Here is a 17,626-nt window from a genome sequence, read left to right as displayed (position 1 = left end):
TAAATTGCGTTTGTGCTTCCATATGAAATTCTTTAAAACAAGAAAACAATTCTAATCAATCTTTATCAAATATAATCATTTCATTCGAGAATAATTATCCCCAAAGATGACAAAATTGCTTGAAAGCAGATAAACTGAGCCCTAAATATCAGAATGTACTAAATAAAAAGGTTTATATCACTTCTTTTGTCTATACAAGGAAGAAATGACACTCGATGGCGCTTCCTCAATTCACGAGCCTTAGACACATATGACAACGGTGAAAGTGGACTCTTCAAGCTACTTAAAGAGGGATGATCAAGCCTGGAATGCTATTGATGGGGAGAGATGTCTGTTCGCAATGCAACTTCGGATATTTCATTATCAAGATAATTATCCATTCACTTCATGTCTTCCAGCAATCCTCCTCCTCGTCTTTAGATCATGAAATAAACAATAAGAAGGATAAAATGTGAAAAAATATTTAAAGATTTGGCTAGTTTACACTGAAAACAAACTCAAGGAAATTTAGGAAGTCACGAGGTAGGACAATGAAGGTGACAGGATAGGACAAATAATATCCAACCCAAACACATCAGTTGAATTGCCATAAGCTATTGTGATCGAAGAAAAGAAGCTCAGACGGGCTCAAACTTAGGAAGAAGACCAGAGAGAAGTTTGGCAATACGAAATTACTCTTTGCTATCTTATGGTCTCATGATTAATAGACAAAGGCTAGTATACATTTAGTTCTTCCTACATGCCTCACTAAGCTGATTAATACTCTCCAATGCTTTCATATCCTTATTAAAGAGCGAGGATATTATGAAGTAACTTGTAAATCAGAGTGAACTTTTTGGTCGAATACATTTCTTTAAAAACTTCGATACTTTGTGGTGTTGAAAACGATAACATTTGCACTATTCTAAGGCTCCATAATATTCCATAGAAACACTTTAATCTCAGCATCCTCCACCACCCAATTTTCGTATTTTGTTGAACCTTCTTCAAGTTTTTGGGGGAAATCAAATATTATTATTATTTACCTATAAGGAATTGATGCGGACATCAGTGGTGCACCATTTAGAGTGTACCAGAGGAGGAGGCGTCGCCAACAGAGTACTGGAGTGGAGGGGTTGATGTGGATGGACGTTGGGTCCATTGGACCCATTTTCTGACACGCTACGAGTGTAGGAGCGGCATGACCGCACCCCGACCATAGATCCATGGGTCAGATTTCACACCCTACCACATGGACGTTTTAGTTTTAGGCATTTTTGTTCTTTTCCTTATTTTAGGGGCTTTATTGCATTTTCTTTACTTTTCGTTTTTTTATTTTTATTTTTCTTGTTTTCAGGGGTTTTAGTGCACTTTTACTTTTTTTCATAACTTATATATACGTTGCGAGAAACCCTATTTTCCTTATTATTGAATAAATAAAAATTTGTCTCTTTTCTTCCTCTTTATTCAAGAGATTAGGGTTTCAGAATTGGCCCTTGGGTGTTGAGGATTCCACTCCGATTTTAGGTTTCCTTCTTTCTAGATCTTCGAGGTGTTGGAAAAGGTAAGAATCATCTTCCTTTTCTTTTGAAGACAAAATGACCTATACTTTCTTCATCTCGAACTCTTCATTCTTCACCCCTTTCGTTTCTCTCTGGATATCCCCTTTCTAGTTTGAACGGAAAAGAGGGATGGTTAGCCAGTAGAATCAGATCCAAACTTAACTGTGGACTGACTTATGTAGATCCGAGATATTTTTATATCCCTAGGTTCTCCCTTTTTACTGTTTACGCGATTTTATGCTAAGGGGCATGATCCTGACGGAATCACCTCATCTTTGTTTTGAAGTTTACCTAATCTCTTTGACTGAAAACGATTAGTTAATTGGTGTATTTATTTGAACATTCTTTAACCTGATTACACATTCATCTATCATTAGGTTATCACATGTCCTTGCATCAAATTTGGTATCAGAGCCCAGTTTTAGCGTGGGTCAGTTTATTGTCAATTCGTCTTTGTAGTAAAAAATTTCAATAGAAACCCTTTACCCAAATTAGGTCATCACATGTCCCGCGTGACCGCTCTGCGTAGGGGGCATATTTTGTTGAGTTTAATCCGCCCTTTTTCCTAGGTTTTGTTGAGTCCCCATATAAATCTAGGCCATATAGGGTAGTTGTATTGCATTGGTATCATTGTTTTTACCTTTTCTCGCACATAGATGTAGGACCATTCACTTGTCATTCCTGGTGTATGCCCACCCACACTAGTTGTTGGTTCGGTCTCCATTACACCATGGACTTCGATCAATTTACCAAGGTTATGGAGGGCCTAACTAAGAGAATGGATCAACAGTTTCGAACCTTGAGGGATAATATCGCGCAGTAGTTTGCGCATCAAGATGGTAGGTTCACGCGTCTAGAGAGAGAGTTGTGCGTCTAGAGGTTGGTATTCCAACCGCCACTGTAGGTGGAGCCCAGGTGACCCCCAACACTGAGGTTGTCGATCAGTCTCAAGTTGTGAGCCCTGATCCGCCTAGGGATGGTTTAGGCGTAGATCAGGCCCATGGGCCTGACAACAGACACGATGGGGTGTATCCATTACTACCCACACACAATCGTGATCCTGTTCTTCCTGTCCAATGGGAGGGCTATGATGGGGTGCGCCGTCAGCACCCCCGGAGATATCATGAGCATGAGGACCCTGTTTCTAGTCTCATGAAGGGTATCAAGGTTGACGCCCCCAGTTTTAATGGGAGATTGGACCCCAAAGTTTTTTTTGACTGGTTAGCAGACATGGACCACTTCTTTGAGTGACACGTTCTGCCAGACCCACGACGAGTCGGGTTTGCTAAGATGAAATTGGTAGGCCATGCACAACTATATTGGGGGAATGTGGAGTGTCACCGTGAGCGATCTGGAGAGGGGCCAATTCTCTTTGGAGAGAGGCCAGTTCTCTTTTGGATCGAGATGAAAGAGTTGTTGTAAGAGAAGTATGTTCTTCTTTCTTATAAGCAGAGACTGTTAGATCAATGACACATTTTGCTCCAAGGATCCATGATAGTGACAAAATCCAACGCCAAGTTCGATGAATATATGATGAGGTGCGATGTGGATGAGAACCCTGCTGTGGTTCTATCCTGTTTCCGTATGGGCCTCAGGCCTGAGCTTCAGCGGGAGCTCACGCTTCATGTGGTCACCAGTCTGGAACATGCTTACTAGGTGGTGCAGGAACTGGAGCACTGTGTGTGCCAGTCCAATGTGAGGGGGATTGATTTTTGACTTACTATTCCTAGAGTAGCTCCGCAGGGAGCGAGACCCCAGGTCGGAATTCAACCCAGAGCTCAACCTTGTACCTAGCCAGTCAACAGAAATCGAAGTAATAATATGGCTGGACCAAGTACTAGGCCCGCGATGCCAGGGCAATGCTACCGCTGTGGTGGCATGGCTCACATCGCTGCCGAGTGTTCAAATAAGGGTGGGCACGTTGCCTTTATTTCCAAACACCCCACAGAAGAAGTGACAGATAAAGTTGATGGTGATCAGGGTGATGAGGAGATCATTATCCCCTCCCTTGACCTGGCTAGTGATGCCGAGGATGATACTGTGGAGGCTATCCCACTTACAGTGGTGAGGTTCTCCTTGACCCAGATGAAGGAAAGCAAAGATTGGCGCAGAACCACCATTTTCCACACTTATGCCAAGTGTGGAGAAAAGAGCTGCAAAATGATCATAGACAGTGGGAGCTGTGAGAATGTAGTTTCCTCAGTTACTTTGAGTCGCTTGGGGTTGAAGCCAGTCCCTCACCCCAACCCATACAAAGTTTCTTGGGTGGATGCAACATCCCTTCCTGTGACCCAGCGATGCCTTGTTCTGATTGAGTTTGGACCATACAAGGACAAGCTGTGGTGTGATGTGGTCACGATGGACGTTGGCCATATCATTTTGGGAAGGCTATGACTCTATGATAAAGATGTCACAATATTCGGGCGTACGAATAATCCTATATTTAAGCATGAAGGAAAGAAGCTTGTCTTGAGCCCGCTCTCTCCCAAATCGTCAATAGGAGCGAAAGATGTTGCGTCCCCAGGTGGTCTTAAGAGTTAAAGGGCGCCCTAGTTGAAGTCTCTCCACATCATAGATGCTAAGGAGTTTGAGAGAGAGACTAAGGCGGGGACTATGGTGTATGGCCTACTGGCTAGGGAAAGTACACCTGAGGCTGCTATGAGGATACCTCAGGAGGCTCGTTCGGTCCTGGAGGAGTTTCGAGATGTCTTCCCTGAGGACCTTCCAGACGAGTTTCCATCGATGCGAGACATTCAGCATGCGTTAGATCTCGTCCCAGGGGCGACCCTACAAAGCCTCTCTCAATACAAAATGAACCCCACTAAGCATGCCGAGTTGAAGATGTAGGTGGATGAATTGCTTAAAAAGGGATTCATTTGTGAGAGTCTGAGCCCGTGCGCCATGCCCGTACTTCTTACGCTCAAGAAAGACGGCACGTGAGCATGTGTGTTGATAGTAGAGCCATAAACAAGATCATTGTCAAGTATCGGTTTCCCATCCCGAGGCTTGATGACATGCTTGACATGATGACCACCTCTACTATCTTTTCGAAAATTGACCTCAAGAGTGGTTATCACCAAATTCGTGTTCGCTTGGGTGATGAATGGAAAGCTGCCTTCAAGACGAAGGACGGGCTGTACAAGTGGCTAGTTATGCCCTTCGGGTTAACCAATGCGCCAAGTACGTTTATGAGGGTGATGACCTAGGTGCTGCAACCCTTTATGGGCAAGTTTTTAGTTGTGTACATTGATGATATCCTCATCTATAGTACGTCCCTAGCTAGCACATCGAGCATTTGAGGCAGGTCTGCAACGCCTTGCGTGCAGAAAAACTCTATGCGAACCTTAAGAAGTGTTCCTTCTTAACCTCCCGTCTTATCTTCCTGGGGTTTGTTGTATCGTCAGAGGGTATGTCTGCAGATTTTGAGAAAGTCAAGGCCATTGTCAATTGGCCTGAGCCGCATACCATACACGATGTGCAAAGCTTTCATGACCTAGATACGTTATATCGGCGGTTCATCTGTGGATTTAGCTTGATTATGGCTCCCATCACAGATTGCATACGACAAGGGGAGTTTCAATGGACTAAAGCTGCGACATGGGCTTTCTCGGAAATTAAAAAGAAGATGACGGAAGTGCCAGTCATGTGTTTACCTGACTTTATCAAAGCCTTTGAGGTAGCGTGTGACATGTTAGGAATTGCTATAGGCGGAGTGTTAAGCCAAGAGGGACATCCTGTGGCCTTTTTCAGTGAGAAGCTGGACGAGGCTAAACAACATTATTTCACTTATGACAAGGAGTTCTATGCGGTTGTGCAATCATTGCGCCATTGGCGGCATTATTTATTACCGCAAGTATTTGTCCTGTTCTCTTCTGATCATGAGGCCTTGAAATATTTGAGCTCTCAAAAGAAGTTGAGCCCTAGGCATGCCAAGCGGGCACAATTTCTTCAAGAGTACACAGTTGTGCTTAAGCACAAGGCTGGAAAAGAGAATAAGGTTGTTAACGCGCTTAGCTGTAGTATCATGACGCTGCGGTCCATGAGTATTGAAGTTATAGGCTTTGAACAACTCAAGGGTGAGTACTCAAACTGTCCTGATTTTGGGATCAGTTATGCGTCATTGTCTAGTGACCCTCCCTCGAGGAGTGTGGAGTTCATCCTTACAGATGGATATCTTTTTAGAGGGGACAAGCTCTGTATCCCACGAACATCCCTCCGCGATTTTCTAGTTTGGGAGCTGCATGCTAGAGGGATGGCAGGTCACTTTGGTTGAGATAAAACAATTGCCCTTGTGTTTGATCGTTTCTATTGGCCTAATCTCTAGCGAAATGTGGCTAAGACTGTAAGGCAAAGTCGAACATGTCAATTGGCGAAGCAGAGGAAGCAAAATACAAGTTTATATACTCCTTTGCCAGTTCCACATGCCCCGTGGCAAGATGTCAGTGTGGACTTCGTGCTTGGACTTCCCAAGACTATTCGTAAGCCCGACTCCATACTCGTGGTTGTTGATCTATTTTCTAAGATGGCCCATTTCCTACCCTGTTATAAGATCTCAGATGCCTCCCATGTTGCTAAGTTATTCTTTCAGGAGGTTGTGCGACTCCATGGAGTATCTAGATCCATCGCGTCTGACAGAGATATTAGGTTCATTAGTTATTTTTCGAAGACTCTCTGGCATCTTTTGGGTACGAGGCTCCAGTTTTCTTTAACATATCATCCCCAGTCAAATGGTCAAACAGAGGTAGTGAACCGTAACTTAGGGAATTTATTAAGATGTTTGGTTAGAGACCACCACAGGACCTGGGACACTGTTCTTCCCACAACAGAGTTCGCGTCCAATTTTTCAGTGAATAGGTGCACAGGAATGAGCCCGTTTGAAATTGTTTCAGGTCTTAGACCCCGAGCCCTCATATATTTGATCTTCATGGCTACCCCACAATGTCCTTCAGAGTTAGGAGAGTCCTTCGCCCAACATATACAAGCATTGCAAATGAGATCAAGAGGAAGATTAATTCAAGTAATGAACATTATAAACTTTATGCTGACACTCACAAGAGATTTAGGGAACTTCAACATGGAAATAATGTCATGGTTCGTATTAGGTCTGATCAGTTTTCACCTGGATCCGTGAAGAAACTTCATGCCGGTAGCATAGACCCACATAAAATTGTGAAATGTTGGGGTCTAATGCTTATGTTGTTGATATCCCTGCTACCATGGGCATCGGTTCCACATTTAATGTGGAAGATCTAGTTCCCTTTCACTGGTTTCCCTGTTTCTTCCCAGACCCTCCCTATATATGGACCTTGGCCACAGCCTAATCTTCCTATACCCATCTTACCTTCTCTTCCACCTGCATCGAGAAAAGATGAGATATAGAAAATTTTGGACTCCGAGGCGGTTTCCACTCGCTCCGAGGGTTTTCATAAATTCCTAGTCAAATGGATGAACATGCCCATTACAGATAACTCTTGGATCACAGAGGCAGTGTTGTAGCGCATCAACTCCGATTTGCTCGAGAAATACAGGAGTTAACTTTCGCCAGTGGTGAATTCTTCCTACCCGGGGAGAATTAATGCGGACATCAGTGGTGCACCATTTAGAGTGTACTAGAGGAGGAGGTGTCGTCGACAGAGTACCGAAGTGGAGGAGTTGATGTAGATGGACGTTGGGTACATCGGATCCATTTTCTGACGCGTTGCGAGTGCAGGAGCGGCGTGACTGCACCCTAACCATAGATCTATAGGTTGAATTTCACACCCTACCGCACAGGCGTTTTAGTTTTAGGTGTTTTTGTTATTTCAGGGGCTTTATTGCACTTTCTTTACTATTTGTATTTTTTTGTTATTTTTCTTGTTTTCGGGGGCTTTAGTGCACTTTTACTTTTTCCATAGCTTATATATACGTTGTGAGAAACCCTATTTTCATTATTATTGAATGAATAAAAATTCGTCTCTTTTCTTCCTCTTTATTCAAGAGATTAAGGTTTCAAGATTGGCCCTTGGGTGTTGAGGATTCCACCTTGATTTCAGGTTTCATTCTTTCTAGATCTTCGAAGTGCAGGAAAAGGTAAGAATCATCCTCTTTTCTTTTGACGACAAAAGGATCTGTACTTTCTTCACCTCGAACCCTTCATTCTTCACCTCTTTCGTTCCTCTCTGGATATCCTTTTTTTAGTTTGAACGGAAAAGATGAATGGTTAGTCAGTAGAATCAAATCCAAATTTGACTGTGGACTGACTTATGCTAGATCGGGGATATTCTTATATCCCTAGGTCCTCCCTTTTTATTGTTTACGCAATTTTATGCTAAGGGGCATGATCCTGGCGGAATGACCTCATTTTTGTTTTGAAGTTTACCTAATCCCTTTGACTGGAAGCGGCTAGTTAATTGGTGTATTTATTTGAACATTCTTTAACTTGATTATACATGCATCTAGGATTAGCTCATCACATGTCCCCGCATCAAGAATGCTTCTACCGATGGACCCCATTGTCATTAATTCATTCCATGGAGTTTAGTCAATGTAATTTGAAAGTTAATTAAGTTAGATGAAGACAAAAGACTAGTCTTAGCTTCACTCTTGACATCCACAGTTGCAGGAGAGATTAAATACACAAGGGAAGAGCGTTAAACTTTAACATACCCAGCACGTACTTTAGAAACTGATGTATATCAACAAGTATGATCACTTGATGACACTTCTTGTTTCAAAACCTCCACACGTACCATGATTCTTTTAACTGTTGCTATACACAACTTCAACACATACCTTCAACCTTAAAGCTAATCATAAGTCTGGCTATAGATGCACGATGCCCCTGTTTTGTCCATCATGATGGATCTTTATGGAAGTGGGCCTCACACACATGCATGGGACACGATCAAGCAACCCAACATACCGTGGTTGAGAGATATTCAAGTGGATCAACACCCAACGACTCTAGATTTTCAGCTCAAAACAATAAGAAAAGAAAAAAGGGTAGAAACATCAAAGATGAAGGAAAGGATCAATGCCTGGATAAATCACGCTCTGATACCATGTGGATGTGTGTGTGTGTGTGTGTGTGTGTGTGTGAGAGAGAGAGAGAGAGAGAGAGAGAGAGAGAGAGAGAGAGAGAGAGAGAGAGATTAGGGTTGATGCCCACTCTTGCTTTTGTTTTATTTTAAATCATAAATACAATAATGATTATAACGCCCTTAATAACAAAAGCAAGAATTTCCAACATGTCCTAAACAACTAGTAATAGAGAAAAGAGACCAAGTACTAAAGAAAAGTGAGTCCAATGAGGAAGAGACGGCCGTAACATAATCCAAACAGGTCCTTACAATTGATGATCGAGAAGTACCCCAAAGTAACCATTTTTGATATCTTGGGTTGATGATTCATGAAGTGGAGAGATTGAGAAGGATGCTGCTCATAGAATTGAAGCTGGGTGGAAGTGGAGGTTTGCTTCTTGAGTTTTATGTGATTGTTGCTTACCGATAATTTATTGGTTTATGGGAAAAAAAATTGGGCAGTCAAGGAATATGTTCATAGGATGAGCGTAGCAGAAATGAGGATGTGGTATGATGAGGAAGGATAGAGTTAGAAATGAATGCATTCGAGGGAACTTAAGAGTAGCACCAACAAGTAATAAGATGAGGGAAAGTAGACTTTGGTGGTTTGGTCATGCACAATGGAGACTAAGAATTGTGTTGGTTAGAAGAAATGAGTTGATCTAAGACGAAGGCTATAAAAGGTCAAGGGGAGGGCAAAAAAGGATGTGGATGGAGGAAGTAAGAAAAGACTTGATGGCCTATGGCTTAATTGTGGATATGGTACTTGATAGAGTGGAAAGGTAGAACATGATTCATGTAGCTGACCCCAATTAGTCTGGATTAGGCTTAGAAGATGATGATGGCGGTGACCTCGCTATTTATAAGAAATCACTCTTTTGATTTCATTTTTTGTTTGTTTTATGGTTTGTACTCTTTGTCACCCATTGATGTAGTACTTGTAAATAAAATAATTGTGCCTTCTTGGGTGTTCCTTCCCTTGCATTACTGAAATACCTCTATGTTGTTTTTCTTTTTAATCAGTGTGCTTCCATAATGTTTGCTAGTTTAAGTCTTTGATTTTTAAATTTAAGTTTTTGATTTTTAAAGGAGTGAACAAAAAACTCTTAGGGTGTGTTTCTGTGTCATCCATTCCATTTTCCATTAAATATGGAAGGACTATTGTGATTGTCAGGAAAGCTTCTCAGTTCTCCCTCATAAAAATGCACCAGTGAGGATGGAGTGATTCCTGCCTCTCTCGTGCAGTGTAAATGTGTGACACATATCCAAAATCCAAACAATTTTATTGACTCACCATTGTGAGAAGGGGCTCCTAGTGAAATTTGAGACCACTTGAACGCATAGGTGGGCCACAATCTTCTCATGAATATTAACCTTCGGTTAACTTTAGACAGTCGCTGACACGTATGTCAATGCCTATTAGGCAAAAACGCATTAAAATTCATTTTTAAATGGCACCCAAACGTGCCCTTTTCATTTACTTGTTTTGCAAGTTACCATGTTATTGCGTCATTGATCACTAGTAAGGTTTCTCTCTCCACTCATCTATTCTCTAGGTCAAATTTATTCATTACTTGTAAGTTGTAAGCTATTAATGTATATGGGCTTGATCTTTGTTTGGCTTGAAATTTCCACTCCTCTGTAAATGGAGATTCTATCTAAGTATGCTTGTTAAACATGAACCGCACTATAGTAATGCTTGTTTTTTTTTTTAATTGACACCAACCATACTTACTCTGAAACAGGTTCTAAAGAAAATATGTGATCATCCACTTCTTTTAACCAAAAAAGCTGCAGAAGGTGTACTAGAAGGAATGGACGCAATGCTAAATCATAAAGAGCTTGGTATGGTCGAAAAAATGGCCTTGCATTTAGCAAACATGACTGGTCCTGAAGAAACACATCAAGTGCATGACAATGTGTCATGCAAGATTACTTTTATTGTATCGTTACTGGTTAGCTCTATTCTACCCAAGCTTATGCAAACCTTCCCCTATATGTTTCTCAGAGTGTTTTATTCTGATGTGATTGATGCTCTGTGCAATAGGAGAACTTGGTTACCGCAGGACACAATGTGTTGATCTTTTCCCAAACTCGCAAAATGTTAAATCTCATTCAGGTTCTATTTTAATCTCTTTGTGCTTCCATTTACATTTCTTCTAAGTTACACACACACACACACACACACACACAACTAGTTCATGCCATACACACACCATAGCAAGCCCCTTGAAAAAAGTGAAAAAATTTCACAACAATCCCTATCCTACAACATTGCATAGCAACCAACATCGTAAAATGGACCCCCCCCCCCCCAACCAAAAAAAAAAGAAGAAGAAGAAAAAAAAAATTCCATAAATCTTCATCTGAAACGAAATGGAACTCATTAACAGACATTAAGAGGTAAGAACATACTTCTATCAAGCTCAAGAAGAGAATCAATCAAGAAATTGAATGTTTGAGCTTCATAGCCATACAAATGTGTAAAAGGGGGGAATCTGATTTTTCTTTCATTTCAGCTCCAATGCTCTTACAAATACAGCAAGTGGACATTCTTGCAGGGCTGATTGATTGGCTAAAATCTTCCATTCAACGGCTTTGGGATCGAGAGAATTGAAAAATCGGATTTGGGAGTTGAAGGGGTGCTTGCGTCGAGTATTAGGGTTTAGAAAGAGGGTTTTAGTTTTAAGACATTTATTTAGATGTGAGTTTTACACCATTTACAATGTGTCATAAGTCCTCAACCGTACACGTGGAGGCCCTTTTATAGATAGTTAAGATTGTCTAATATGGGTGCAAGTATATATCCATTTACAATAGGACCCACTATTTGGATGGTCTTGATAGCTCCACATCATTGTCACACGTGAGGAGGATGGGTCACCACCACATCAGTAGTTGAACTAACAAATTTTAAATCTTAAAAAAAAAAAAAACCAAAGAATGGTTGAGCATATGCTACATATGGTACACGCTATGTAGCGTGTAGCGTACTATATAGCATTTTTTTTTTTTACATTGCACACCATGCTACAAAGCTATTGAAAATCCTTTTTTAAAGAGGAAACACTAATTTATTAGAATGCCCGTAAAACGGGAAAAGAATGCAAAGCTAAGAACAAGATATTAAGATTAAGAGCAGCACTAGCCTCATCAGCATGAGGGACCCAAATCAACAAAAGATTAATGATGTTCTGTATCAAGTCATCAACTGAGGTGCATCTATCTTGAAAGCATCGATCATTTTGTTTCTTCCAAATGGTTCAAAAAATAGCCATGATGAGCAATTGCCAAGTTGCTTTCCTCAATTTTGGAACACTGTTGTCATGACAGGCCCAAAGGAGAACATCCACCGATTTTGGCATTACCCAGGCTACATGCATAGCGGTGAAGAAAAAATTCCACACTGTTTGAATGAAAGGGCAATGAATAAACAAGTGATCGATAGACTTCGCGTCCTTCAAACACACTAGACAAATGTTGGGAAGAATAAAGGATCTTTGCTACAAGTTATTGATCGTCAAAATTCCTTTCCTCCCCACTAGCCAAACAAAAACCACCACACTCGGCGGAGCCCCATAGAACCAGTGGTGGAAAGGATGAGATGGGCTCGCGGATGTATTTGTGGTAGATAAGGCATGAAACAACGATTGGACAGAGAATCTCCTAGAAGGTTGGGCTTTCCAAATCGAGGCATTAACATCCGAAGATGGGACCACGAACTTAAACACTCTAACAAGGCAATGAAGTCAATCACCTCATCATTAGTTGTGTTCCTACGACAGGGGGGACTCCACACAATCACTTCTCCAACAACAGAGAAGCATCTGGCCACTAATATATGGTGATCCAGGGCAAAAAGAGCAAACCTAGGAAATGCCTCCTAGAGAGCTGTGTCGCCACATCAAATGTCCACCCAGAAACGGATGCGAGAACCGTTTCCAAGAGCAAACGCAACCCTGCTCCGGACTAGATGTTCAGTTGACACAATCCCTTTCTAAATACTCGAAGCATGATAAAGCGACGACCTCTTAACATACCAACTGCCCTCATCAACTCCATATTTGCTGGCCACGATTTCCACCCATAACCTCCCTGATTCGACACCGAATCTCCAATGCCATTTCTCGAGAAGAGCAAGATTCATGATGCTCAAATTCTTAATCCTCACTTGTCCTTCTGACATCGGTCTGTAGTTTCCCCATCTAAGGAGATGGAACTTCTTCCCCACATTGGGTCCCATCTAGAAGAAATCCCGTCTTAGCTTTTCAAGTCTATCAACCACCTTAGTTGGGCATCTGAAGAACGACATGAAGTAAATTGGCATATTCGAAAAAAGTGGCTTGAATTAGAGTGAGCCTCCCCCCTATGATACATATCTACACTGCCATGTTGAAAGTTTTTTCTCTATCCTTTCAATAACCTTTTTCCAGAGATGAACTGGCGTCTTCCCAATTTCCTACTATCTCCTATAAAAACCTTAAGGATTGTGTGAAGGAAGGAGGTAGAGGTTTGTTCATTTTGATGCTTCAATTTCCTTTATATCTTTTAGTGCTCTAGCCATTTTTGCCTACTTTTGTGCACATCATACATCTTTAGCCAGTGATAGATTTTTGATTTTTTTTTTTTTTTTTTTGAAAGATAACTGGAAATTTATTATCAGCCAAAACAAACTACAAACAAACTGTGCCAAGCCGCCAAGATAGCGGCCTACCTACATCCTTAAGTTGTGAATTCTCTGAGGATTGTCACAATACTTCTTTCTGTTTGCTTTGAATTTATTATACAATTGCTTTCATATGCCAACTGATTTTGGGATATATATATATATATATATATATATATATATATATATATATATATATATATATATATATATATATATATATATATGGGTCTTGCAGGAAGCAATATTATCAAAGGGCTACACATTTTTACGCATTGATGGTACCACCAAAGCTTTTGATAGAGAGAAGATTGTGAATGTTAGTGTGTTCATTGCTTAATGAAGTATTAATAGTTCTTTTTTTTTTCTTAATAAGTTTGTTATGGAATCATCATTGTTTTCATTTTTAGGATTTCCAAGAGGGTAAAGGGGCTTCTATCTTTCTCTTGACATCTCAAGTTGGTGGTCTCGGTCTTACACTCACAAAAGCAGACCGTGTGATTGTGGTTGATCCAGCATGGAATCCAAGGTGACCTCAATACTCAAATGGGACAAATTAAAAGAAATCAAACAGGGACAATTATGGTGCCTTGCTGAATGTTTACCTCATCTTAACAAAGTGGATCTGAACTCAAGCCTTTTTATTTTTCCAAGTTTAAGTTGATATTAATGAATAGTTATTTACCACTTTTAAAAACATAAATATATATATATATATATATATATATATATATATATATTCTAATCACCAAGTTTAGTCTCCCATCAAGTCTTTCTCTAATTATAGTCTCCCTTCTTTTTCAACTTTGGTCATTTCTATTCTGATTGGATATCAAGTGGGCTTGGCACACTTCTAGTCCTTGTCCTAGCATTGCAGCCTCTTTTGCTTTGTAGATCCTAAACACGAAGTATCCATTACAAAAAGATCCTAAACACAAAGTATACTATTCATTTAAGCTAGTATTCGTTTGACATCAGCATGTTATCAAAGTTAAACATGACAATCCTCTAAAAAACAGACGTGACCAGGGGTAAAATATACACAAGCAAACATTTATTGCAGCAGGTAGAACGAATCCATACACAGGTGAGTAACAAAAGCATGGTCTATATGAAAGGTGTCATTTTTTCACCTCACCCCACACATGCCAAAAAATATGGAGATTTTGCATATGTATGCCCTTAATAGCAGTTAGAAATAATTTTTAACTTATGCGAGGCAATGGATATTTATAGTTTTACTTACTAAAAAGAAAAGGGAGTGGATAGAAAGGCTGAAGAAGGAAATGGATACCAATCTTGCATTGAGGAATGGATTGAACTACAATGCTACAAGAGAAGCCATTCAGTGTTCGATCCTAGAAGAATGGTCTGACATGGACTTCTTTTGGGCCTTTGTGAGGTTAGCAAGGTAGTGGGGTTTGTGATTTTATGGTCGAAGAGATTTACCATCTTCAGGTCTTTCGCTTTCGTGCAATTTGTTTCTATTGACAAATTAGAGGTTGACTTATATGAGATGAATGGTTTGCGGCTCTTCAATAGAAGACCTGACAGTTCATAAAGTATGGATCAAGTGCTCTGAGGGGGAAAATGATGGGTTTTGGCCCAACACCTACTGAAACTTAGTAGTGTAGATGACGATTCACCTCCTTCAACAAAAGTTGTAGGGTGCTCATTTATTAGGAAGCCTTCCAATTGGCTAGCAAAGAAATGAAGGGGGTTGGCCATGGCGATGTTAGGAAAGAGAAAGTTGATGAACACCTTGGGACTTCTTTAGGCATTTGAAAGGTCTTTGTCAGGGTGACGCACCACCTCTGTTCCTTTTTGTGTTTGTGGCCAGTGTTATTAAAATCGTACGATTTATGAAATGAATTGTTCGATTCATATGGTATCGTATGGGTGCGATTTGAATCGTGCACCCAAATCACAAATTCCAAATAATCGTACGAATTGTACAATAATCGTATTGAATCGTAAGATAATCATAGATTACATAATGCACCCAAAAATTACTTCAAAATTTTTTTTTTTTTAAAAGTTTTTTATTCAAATTTTCTTCTTTTTTTGTACCCTTTTGCTCATAAAACATGAAAAAGGCCAACCCTATTAATATATCCTTAATTTTTTTTCTGAGAGAGAGAGAGAGAAGGGGGGGGGGGGAGGGGGGTGGCGCAAGTGGAGATTTGGGGATTTTGATATTCAAAAACCTAAAACAAATAAATCAAGTTACTATTCACTATGGAATCAAATGGCATTTTTTTTCTAACATGATTCTACACTTTAGAAAGGTACAAAAGAACTAAAATATTAAGGGACTCTTGTATGCTTTTTAAGGTAAAATTCTCAAATGACAAAAAAAAAAAAGAAGGAAAAAGACAAGAACCCTTTAATATCATGATATGTATACCACATACATTTTCTCAATTGATAATATCATGATATTTATTACTTTTTTGGTACAAGTTGAAGGGAAATGGATTAATGAAATTTTAATCTCTTTTGATTTACTTATATTTTTTTCATTTGTTTTTTATATGTATATTTTAAAATCAGAAAAAATCTTACGATTTGTGATTCGATACGATTCAATCCCTCTTACGATTTGCGATACGATAACGATTTTGACAACATTGTTTGTGGCAAAGGCGCTAGGCAGAAAGTTATTCAATGGGTTCAAAGTAAAAAATGCAAGCCTCTAGATTTCTCATCTATATTTTGTAGATGGCATGTTTCTCTTCTATAATGCTGAGGTACTGAAAGTCGACAATCTTAGATAAGTTAGTAGGTGCTTCAAAGTTGTCTGAGGACTGAAGATTAATATTCGTAAAAGTGAGACGTTAGGCATTAGGTTGGCTTTTAAGGAAGTTAAGAGATTAGCTAGGCTGTTAGGTTGCAAGATAGGCAACCTTCCTGCTATATGGGCCTTTCGTTTTGTAATTGGAAACCCACTATTCATTTATCAGATATGGTGGTTGAGAGGATTGGAAGAAAACTTTTTATTTGGAAGTGTATATATGTGTTTCTTGGGGATAGAATTATGCTGATTAAAGTGGCCATGACCAATATGGCTTTGTACAATGTGTCCATATTTCAATGCCTTGTTGTGTTATCAATAGATGGGAAAAGATCTCAAGGGATTTTTTTTTTTTTTAATTTAATTTAATTTTTAAATTTTATTTTTTTTTTAATTTTTTATGGAGAGGCCCAGAAGACAAGCACAAGTTCCACCACATGAAGTGGTGTGATCATGGTATTAAAAAAACGATTACACTACGGCTTTATCGTTATGTAAAGGAAACGGTTTGGCTCCTTCATGTCGCAAGAACTTGACGGATGAGGTATCGTTGGAGATGGTGTGATTAATGGATTTTTTTTTTGGAACTCTTAGGTCCTAATTGTGTGTGATGTTGATGGTTGGGATTGGAGGTTGGAAGATACCTTGTTAGATCTTTTTATGTGGTGATGTATTCTTCTTCTCCTTTGGCATCTTGCGATCTGGCGGTATACTTTTGGTCACAAGTGGGCCCCGCCCAGGGTCATTTGCCTTTTGGTTGGTTGGTGGGTTAGAACAAGGTGCTCACAATCACTAGTAATTGGAAAAAAAGACATCCTTGTCATACAAGCCTTATTTGAACTAATTGGGGTCAACTACAGCCTACATGAATCCTATTACCCCACTCTATCATGGGCAATATCCTCATTTAAAGCATAGGTCCTTTTCTTACTACCTCCACCCACGTGCTTTTGGGCCTTTCCCTTGCCCTTTAGAACCTTCAACTTGAACCAACTCACTCCTTCTAACTGGTTCCATTAGTAAAAACATGATTTTCCCGAATGTTTGTATTAGTGTCTTCAGGATGCTATATTTATGGCTCACCTTTTTGTGCACTGCATTTCAGGAGAGTTGTTTGGGAAAGATTGTTTGATCTTTTTCAGTGTTGTTGGGTGATGCCAATTTCAATTGACACTTTTTTTTTTTTTTTTCTGTATGTGGCATGAGGAGAAAATTATGTGGTGTCTCTCTCTTGCGGAATGCAATAATACATGCTTTTGCAATCATAGTAGTTATATTGATACGATTTTCAAGAAGGCCAAATTGGATGTGGTTGCTTGGGCTTTGTTACTACAGCAATTTGCCAATTGTCCTCTTTAGTCTTTCAACCCTTTTTAGCCTTGCTAGTTGTATTTTCTGGGGCATTGATTCCCCATCCCTGTCCTGTCTTCTCTTTTTCAATAAATTTTCCTTACCTCTAAACAAAAGGAAAAAAAGAAAATATAATAAAAAGAAAGAAAGATGGAAAAAGATAAGGGCATTTAATTGTTTTCTGTTTATGTTGCATTCCCTTCTTAGCTTACTTTGC

At 39.8% G+C, this 17,626-nt stretch overlaps 1 protein-coding gene across 3 annotated transcripts in view; it reads left to right on the top strand.

The window, feature by feature from the left end:
- Positions 1 to 17,626, top strand: part of LOC131236573 (SNF2 domain-containing protein ENL1) — a 39,075-nt gene that overhangs the window by 12,691 nt on the left and 8,758 nt on the right. For all 3 annotated transcript variants that reach the window (XM_058233848.1, XM_058233847.1, XM_058233846.1), the window contains 4 exons: positions 10,345 to 10,554; positions 10,647 to 10,718; positions 13,504 to 13,584; positions 13,676 to 13,794. In XM_058233848.1, coding sequence (XP_058089831.1) covers positions 10,345 to 10,554; positions 10,647 to 10,718; positions 13,504 to 13,584; positions 13,676 to 13,794 — 482 coding nt within the window. The remainder of the gene's footprint in view (positions 1 to 10,344; positions 10,555 to 10,646; positions 10,719 to 13,503; positions 13,585 to 13,675; positions 13,795 to 17,626) is intronic.

This window comes from Magnolia sinica, chromosome 2, assembly GCF_029962835.1.
Source record: "Magnolia sinica isolate HGM2019 chromosome 2, MsV1, whole genome shotgun sequence".
Classification (NCBI taxonomy): Eukaryota; Viridiplantae; Streptophyta; class Magnoliopsida; order Magnoliales; family Magnoliaceae; genus Magnolia; species Magnolia sinica.
This window is presented reverse-complemented; position numbering and strand designations above follow the sequence as displayed.